Source organism: Pteropus vampyrus, unplaced genomic scaffold (assembly GCF_000151845.1).
Source record: "Pteropus vampyrus isolate Shadow unplaced genomic scaffold, Pvam_2.0 Scaffold41, whole genome shotgun sequence".
Classification (NCBI taxonomy): Eukaryota; Metazoa; Chordata; class Mammalia; order Chiroptera; family Pteropodidae; genus Pteropus; species Pteropus vampyrus.
The window spans coordinates 2,839,593-2,847,909 of record NW_011888822.1 but is presented as its reverse complement, the minus strand read 5'-3'; the positions used below and the strand labels follow the sequence as shown (position 1 = coordinate 2,847,909).

The window sequence follows — 8,317 nt, the reverse complement described above, 5'->3', positions numbered from 1 at the left end:
TGGAAATTCATGGTCTTTCCTTTCTTGGAAGACTGCTCAGTCCCATCATTTCTTTTCCAAATGTGAAAGTATTTTTTGTGTGTAATTGTGGGGGAAAATACAATTGGTTCCTTCACCTTACCCTGGCTGGTTAGGACTGTCATTTGGGAAATTTAGGAAAGCCCATTTTCATGGCACATGCACAAGTTCACCTCGGCTGAAGAGGCTGAGCCAGTACAGATAGAGGTCCAGCGAAGTGCACTGAAGGCTCGGACTTGAAGGCAAATCATCTGGTTGGGTGCAAAAATTGAAAGTCCCTGCCGTAAGGAAGAAAAAGACAAATGAAATTCCTTCGTGGAATGAAGTATCAGCTTTCCTAAATGTTATGAAATTAAACACTAACTGCTAATCGCCTGAGTGTCCTGCGCTGATGAAAAGACTGAGATCTTCATTCAGCACATACGTATTGAGTGTAGGGCGCTGAGCCCAGCCAAAGAATGGGAAACACCACCCTGCCCTCATCAGATTTCCTCCTCAAGGTACCGGGATCTTGTCTTCAGCACCGAGGACAGCAATCACTCGCCCCAGCAACGGTCGGGTTACAGATATTTTCTGCTGAAATCACTGGAGGCCAATCCTCGCTGCCTTCCTCTCAGTTTCCAATGTAGTGTTAAGGAAATCCTGGAAAGTTAGTCCATGGTAACTTCTTTTCTATTACGCCTGCCATCAGGACTTGAGACAAACCCCACAAATTCTGCCTTTCGAACCGAAGATCCGCACCGTCTCAGAGTCATCAGCCCTCCGACCGCCCCAACTCCTGCTTACACCCAAAGGACTCACGAACTTTCCTCATCGCCGCAGTTTTTGCCTCTTAAATAACATTCTCCTCACCGGCCCTGCAGGTACCTGCGCCGCCTCAGACAGTCAGAGCACCCACTCGCGTGGTGCTGCTGTGGGACTTCACTCACCGATCCCCACTCTGACCTCTTCCGGAAAGGAGCCAGCGTCTGTGCAGAGGCTGGGTCTTCGCGCAGGCCTGGGCGTGGCCACGCCACCGTCTTTGCGCATGCACAGCCGAGCTGACATCATCACGGCATTATAAAAGGCGGGCCTCTGGAGCGCCAGGTTAGTGAGGTGGCGCTGTTCTGAGGCGGGGGTCCTCTGAGGTAGCTATACCGAACCCTGGGGAAACTCCGTTTGGCGGAAGCTCAATTTCAAGGCCTTTTATGGGACCTGAATATGTGCAAAGGCTTCAGAAAGTGAAGCTGATTTCTTAGAAGCTAGAATGTCACGGTGGACTGTGGACATTAGGAAAAACGTTTCAAAATAGTCCAAAGTGTTTGAGTGGACGTTACAGTCAGTTAAAGCACTTTACTTAGAATAGCTTCACCCTGAGCATCCTATACTGAACAGAGGAGAGAAGTGCCTGCTGGCTTGTAGTTTGCATCCCCATAAGGGCAGTGATGTTGATTGTTCACATCTTGAGTTTGTGTGTCATTCACTGTATTTACGTGGATTATCTTATTCATCGAATCCCCACAATGCCCGGTGAGATATTATTTGACAGAAGAGGAAACAAGCTTGGTCATTTGTTTAGGTCATAGCTTGAAACCAGCAGAACTTTTATTAAATTTCTCATAGCCCTCAGGACACACACTTGGGAATCATCCTTTACTGCTGCTGTAAAGTGCATTCAACATCCTTCCCTCACCCTCACCCCCACTCCAGTTAAATAACTCTGAGGTATGTGGTAGTATTCTTAATTACAAAGGAAGACTGAGGTTCAAGAGATAAAATTGTCTTCTTTCCAAAGAATCTTGAGTTGGTAAAGGGCAAAGAGCTAGGACTTTAATCCAGATGGTCTTTTTTTACCTCCCAAAATACCTACATATAATTTAGCTCTTGCTTCAGGACTACAGCACTTAATGTTTCCTTTGCTTAGAAAACCTCTTCCCCAGATACTTACATAGACTCAGTTCCTCATCTTTCAATGCGATTTCCTCAAAGAAGCATTTCTTGAATCTCCAGCATAAGATTGCAACACTACCTCTTCTCTCTCTGTCCTTCTCCTGATTTATTTTTCACTACAACGGAGCACCATTCCATAATTCTTATAATCTCTTGTTAGTTTGTTTTCCAGTTGTACCCCTTACAAGAATTTGAATACCCTGAGAACAGGTATTTTTGTCTTTTTTATTTGCTGTTGTGTCCTCAGCAACTAGAATTGCCTGACATAGAAGTGCTCAGTAAATATTTTTGAATGAATGGATGAAATAATTTCCTGAAATTTCATTATAACCTAACAAAGGTCTGTCTTCAAGTGATAGGACCTTTAACTTAGCTGTTCCACAACTTTATTTAGTAAAGATGAAAAATAGACCTGTGATTGGTCCTGTGTTCTAGGAATGAATTAGAAGTTTTGCATTGTCATAAGGCATTCTCGTTTATCTTTTACATAAGTTTACAAATAAAGATTTTTTCGTAGTAATGTATTGCATGAAATAGAGAACAGAGTGCACATTAAAGCATCTGTATGTTGCTTAAAACAAACTTTGCTCACCTCCCTGCTTTGTATAAGTTTGCCTAGTTACACAGATGGGACAAGTCCAGGTCTTTGAACTTTAGCCCAGCGTTTTTAGGTCATTGTCTGGTTTAGCAGTGAACCAAGGAATACCTTGGAAATTTTCATGCAGGTTTTAGGACAGCAGTAATCAGGAACACATCACAGACACTTAGAGGTTATCTACGTAAACATAATTTATAGCATCCCAGAAAAGTACTTACTCTCTACTTAAAGCTCTGCTGTGATAGCTCCCCTCATGACAGAGCTCACAGGTGAGCCTTTGGTGAGACATAGGGCTGAGGAGGAAGACTCTCTGGCAATTGCAGACTATCTATTAGTATACATCTTCTGTATTTATCAGATGAATTTGGGAACTTTCTGAAGTGAGGTATACTATGCAAATTATTGCAACCTTCTAAGTAACACTTGAGAATAATGAGGCATTCTGTAAATGTGTAGTGAAGTTAATATTTCCTAATCCTGGACTAATTCTGTGTAACAAAATGCTATAATTGTCCCCTTAGCTTCTTCATTATTTAGAAAGAACTGTGCCATTTAGTCATAAATTCTACAAAGATATATTTATTAAAAATCTGTAAGATATAGTCTCTGCCCTCACGAGCCTAGAATCTGGCTGGGCTCTTAAGGTATACAAAAAAAGCTACATGATGACAGCTGACAACATAAAAATGACTAATATTTATTGCATGCTCATTCTGTACTAGGCACTTTGCATGAATTGCCTCGCCTAATCCTCAGAACAACCCTATGAGCAAGGGTGCTAAATTCTAACTATCCCCATTTTTATAGTTGAGAAAATAGGCTTAGAGAAATGACTCAAGATCACATGTCTAGTAAATGAACCTCATCTTGTTTGATATTACTAGTCCAAGTAATTATGTATGTTATATTGAGAATGTATAATTAAAAATATCATGCAGATTATAAGGCTGCTAGAGAAGAAAGAGCACTATGAGTTGGAATCATCTAGACAGCATTTTGGAAGACAGGTAGATTTTGAAAACTGGGTGGGATTTAGAGGTCTGTTTTTGTAGTTGGGTGTATCAGGTGACAAGAGAGTGGAGCATGAAAGAGGCAATGTGCACAGAAGTGTGTACATGAGTTCTTTTCCAAATGTGAAAGTATTTTTTGTGTGTAATTGTGGGGGAAAATACAATTGGTTCCTTCACCTTACCCTGGCTGGTTAGGACTGTCATTTGGGAAATTTAGGAAAGCCCTTTTCATGGCACATGCACAAGTTCACCTCGGCTGAAGAGGCTGAGCCAGTACAGATAGAGGTCCAGCGAAGTGCACTGAAGGCTCGGACTTGAAGGCAAATCATCTGGTTGGGTGCAAAAATTGAAAGTCCCTGCCGTAAGGAAGAAAAAGACAAATGAAATTCCTTCGTGGAATGAAGTATCAGCTTTCCTAAATGTTATGAAATTAAACACTAACTGCTAATCGCCTGAGTGTCCTGCGCTGATGAAAAGACTGAGATCTTCCTTCAGCACATACGTATTGAGTGTAGGGCGCTGAGCCCAGCCAAAGAATGGGAAACACCACCCTGCCCTCATCAGATTTCCTCCTCAAGGTACCGGGATCTTGTCTTCAGCACCGAGGACAGCAATCACTCGCCCCAGCAACGGTCGGGTTACAGATATTTTCTGCTGAAATCACTGGAGGCCAATCCTCGCTGCCTTCCTCTCAGTTTCCAATGTAGTGTTAAGGAAATCCTGGAAAGTTAGTCCATGGTAACTTCTTTTCTATTACGCCTGCCATCAGGACTTGAGACAAACCCCACAAATTCTGCCTTTCGAACCGAAGATCCGCACCGTCTCAGAGTCATCAGCCCTCCGACCGCCCCAACTCCTGCTTACACCCAAAGGACTCACGAACTTTCCTCATCGCCGCAGTTTTTGCCTCTTAAATAACATTCTCCTCACCGGCCCTGCAGGTACCTGCGCCGCCTCAGTCAGAGCACCCACCCGCGTGGTGATGCTGTGAGACTTCACTCACCGATCCCCACTCTGACCTCTTCCGGAAAGGCGCCAGCGTCTGTGCAGAGGCTGGGTCTTCGCGCAGGCCTGGGCGTGGCCACGCCACTGTCTTTGCGCATGCACAGCCGAGCTGACATCATCACGGCATTATAAAAGGCGGGCCTCTGGAGCGCCAGGTTAGTGAGGTGGCGCTGTTCTGAGGCGGGGGTCCTCTGAGGTAGCTATACCGAACCCTGGGGAAACTCCGTTTGGCGGAAGCTCAATTTCAAGGCCTTTTATGGGACCTGAATATGTGCAAAGGCTTCAGAAAGTGAAGCTGATTTCTTAGAAGCTAGAATGTCACGGTGGACTGTGGACATTAGGAAAAACGTTTCAAAATAGTCCAAAGTGTTTGAGTGGACGTTACAGTCAGTTAAAGCACTTTACTTAGAATAGCTTCACCCTGAGCATCCTATACTGAACAGAGGAGAGAAGTGCCTGCTGGCTTGTAGTTTGCATCCCCATAAGGGCAGTGATGTTGATTGTTCACATCTTGAGTTTGTGTGTCATTCACTGTATTTACGTGGATTATCTTATTCATCGAATCCCCACAATGCCCGGTGAGATATTATTTGACAGAAGAGGAAACAAGCTTGGTCATTTGTTTAGGTCATAGCTTGAAACCAGCAGAACTTTTATTAAATTTCTCATAGCCCTCAGGACACACACTTGGGAATCATCCTTTACTGCTGCTGTAAAGTGCATTCAACATCCTTCCCTCACCCTCACCCCCACTCCAGTTAAATAACTCTGAGGTATGTGGTAGTATTCTTAATTACAAAGGAAGACTGAGGTTCAAGAGATAAAATTGTCTTCTTTCCAAAGAATCTTGAGTTGGTAAAGGGCAAAGAGCTAGGACTTTAATCCAGATGGTCTTTTTTTACCTCCCAAAATACCTACATATAATTTAGCTCTTGCTTCAGGACTACAGCACTTAATGTTTCCTTTGCTTAGAAAACCTCTTCCCCAGATACTTACATAGACTCAGTTCCTCATCTTTCAATGCGATTTCCTCAAAGAAGCATTTCTTGAATCTCCAGCATAAGATTGCAACACTACCTCTTCTCTCTCTGTCCTTCTCCTGATTTATTTTTCACTACAACGGAGCACCATTCCATAATTCTTATAATCTCTTGTTAGTTTGTTTTCCAGTTGTACCCCTTACAAGAATTTGAATACCCTGAGAACAGGTATTTTTGTCTTTTTTATTTGCTGTTGTGTCCTCAGCAACTAGAATTGCCTGACATAGAAGTGCTCAGTAAATATTTTTGAATGAATGGATGAAATAATTTCCTGAAATTTCATTATAACCTAACAAAGGTCTGTCTTCAAGTGATAGGACCTTTAACTTAGCTGTTCCACAACTTTATTTAGTAAAGATGAAAAATAGACCTGTGATTGGTCCTGTGTTCTAGGAATGAATTAGAAGTTTTGCATTGTCATAAGGCATTCTCGTTTATCTTTTACATAAGTTTACAAATAAAGATTTTTTCGTAGTAATGTATTGCATGAAATAGAGAACAGAGTGCACATTAAAGCATCTGTATGTTGCTTAAAACAAACTTTGCTCACCTCCCTGCTTTGTATAAGTTTGCCTAGTTACACAGATGGGACAAGTCCAGGTCTTTGAACTTTAGCCCAGCGTTTTTAGGTCATTGTCTGGTTTAGCAGTGAACCAAGGAATACCTTGGAAATTTTCATGCAGGTTTTAGGACAGCAGTAATCAGGAACACATCACAGACACTTAGAGGTTATCTACGTAAACATAATTTATAGCATCCCAGAAAAGTACTTACTCTCTACTTAAAGCTCTGCTGTGATAGCTCCCCTCCTCATGACAGAGCTCACAGGTGAGCCTTTGGTGAGACATAGGGCTGAGGAGGAAGACTCTCTGGCAATTGCAGACTATCTATTAGTATACATCTTCTGTATTTATCAGATGAATTTGGGAACTTTCTGAAGTGAGGTATACTATGCAAATTATTGCAACCTTCTAAGTAACACTTGAGAATAATGAGGCATTCTGTAAATGTGTAGTGAAGTTAATATTTCCTAATCCTGGACTAATTCTGTGTAACAAAATGCTATAATTGTCCCTTTAGCTTCTTCATTATTTAGAAAGAACTGTGCCATTTAGTCATAAATTCTACAAAGATATATTTATTAAAAATCTGTAAGATATAGTCTCTGCCCTCACGAGCCTAGAATCTGGCTGGGCTCTTAAGGTATACAAAAAAAGCTACATGATGACAGCTGACAACATAAAAATGACTAATATTTATTGCATGCTCATTCTGTACTAGGCACTTTGCATGAATTGCCTCGCCTAATCCTCAGAACAACCCTATGAGCAAGGGTGCTAAATTCTAACTATCCCCATTTTTATAGTTGAGAAAATAGGCTTAGAGAAATGACTCAAGATCACATGTCTAGTAAATGAACCTCATCTTGTTTGATATTACTAGTCCAAGTAATTATGTATGTTATATTGAGAATGTATAATTAAAAATATCATGCAGATTATAAGGCTGCTAGAGAAGAAAGAGCACTATGAGTTGGAATCATCTAGACAGCATTTTGGAAGACAGGTAGATTTTGAAAACTGGGTGGGATTTAGAGGTCTGTTTTTGTAGTTGGGTGTATCAGGTGACAAGAGAGTGGAGCATGAAAGAGGCAATGTGCACAGAAGTGTGTACATGAGAATATATCTGGGTTGAGGGCCAGTGGAAAGGAAGCATTGAGAAGAATTTTCTCCTCATTTCCCCCAATTTTGAAGATTTCATTTCTGGTGTTGGAGAATTTTTAAATAGAGGTTAACAGTAATGAGGAGGAGTTCTTGGAGAAGATGAGACTGATAAATAGAGAAGGGAAATGAGGGCAGAAGGAAGGTTTGAGGATGAAAAAGGAAGGACAAGCTTTATAGAGTAAGAAATAATTAAAAGAATTGCAGAATCTTTGACAGTTTTAAAGACTCCAAATTATTATCAATAAATTCCAATAGTTTATAGAGAATCTTTTTATACAGTCTTTTTAGACCTTGGGTTTGGGTTTACTCTGGGTAAGCAATTACTAAGAAATAAAGACCTCTTACCTGAAATGGAATTAGTTTATCTTCCTGTTTCAGGAAATCCCAGGTGAATTTGGTAAAATGGGTACAATTGCCTGTACTGCTTCTCTTCACTTTGAAATAAAATCATTAGAGGTGCCAGGTAGGTACTAGACTAGGGGGAATCACCTTGTAAATTATATAAATGTCTAACTACTAGGTTGTACACCTGGTCACCTGAAACTAATATAAAATAATATTGAATGTCAACTGTAATTGAAACATTTTTTTAAAGTAAAAAAAAATAATCATTAGAATTTTACCTTTTTCCATAGTTATAGACTGTCCATTTTGTTATGGAAGAATATTCCACATGCAAAATATATCTGAAATACTTTAAACTGGCTTTTGAAGGGTTTTGACCAGAGAGAATTTACAACTAGATACCTCTTTAGGATCTTTCGTCAACCTACAACCAATCAGATAAAACTCTGTAATAAAGAAATCATTATCACAGCTGGTATCTACATTCTTGGCTGAGAGAACAAGGCCATTTTGATAAAACTATGTTTAATCCTAGAGATTTCCAGTGAGAATTTGTATATACCTCTTCCTTCTAGAGAGAGCAAATTAAAAACCTCACTAGTTCTAAGCATTAGCATTTTAAAATTGAAATCACACATGATAATTCTT

General features: G+C 40.7%; 1 protein-coding gene and 1 long non-coding RNA gene across 3 annotated transcripts in view; both read right to left on the bottom strand.

Moving 5' to 3' along the window:
* CUNH3orf14 (chromosome unknown C3orf14 homolog) overlaps window positions 1-269 on the bottom strand; it is a 12,420-nt gene extending 12,151 nt beyond the window's left edge. The window contains exon 1 of the mRNA XM_011358500.2: window positions 184-269. Within this exon, the coding sequence (XP_011356802.1) occupies window positions 184-269 (86 nt within the window). The remainder of the gene's footprint in view (window positions 1-183) is intronic.
* A 74-nt stretch (window positions 270-343) lies between these two features.
* On the bottom strand, window positions 344-4,641 carry LOC105290981. 2 transcript variants are annotated; one of them, XR_002779898.1, is made up of 4 exons: window positions 4,559-4,641; window positions 3,738-3,911; window positions 1,655-1,656; window positions 344-355 (listed from the first exon to the last, which is right to left on the bottom strand). It is a non-coding gene; the product is annotated as an uncharacterized LOC105290981 (long non-coding RNA). The 2 variants fall into 2 exon arrangements; XR_002779897.1 differs by having other exon boundaries at window positions 3,807-3,911.
* Window positions 4,642-8,317: the final 3,676 nt, after the last annotated feature.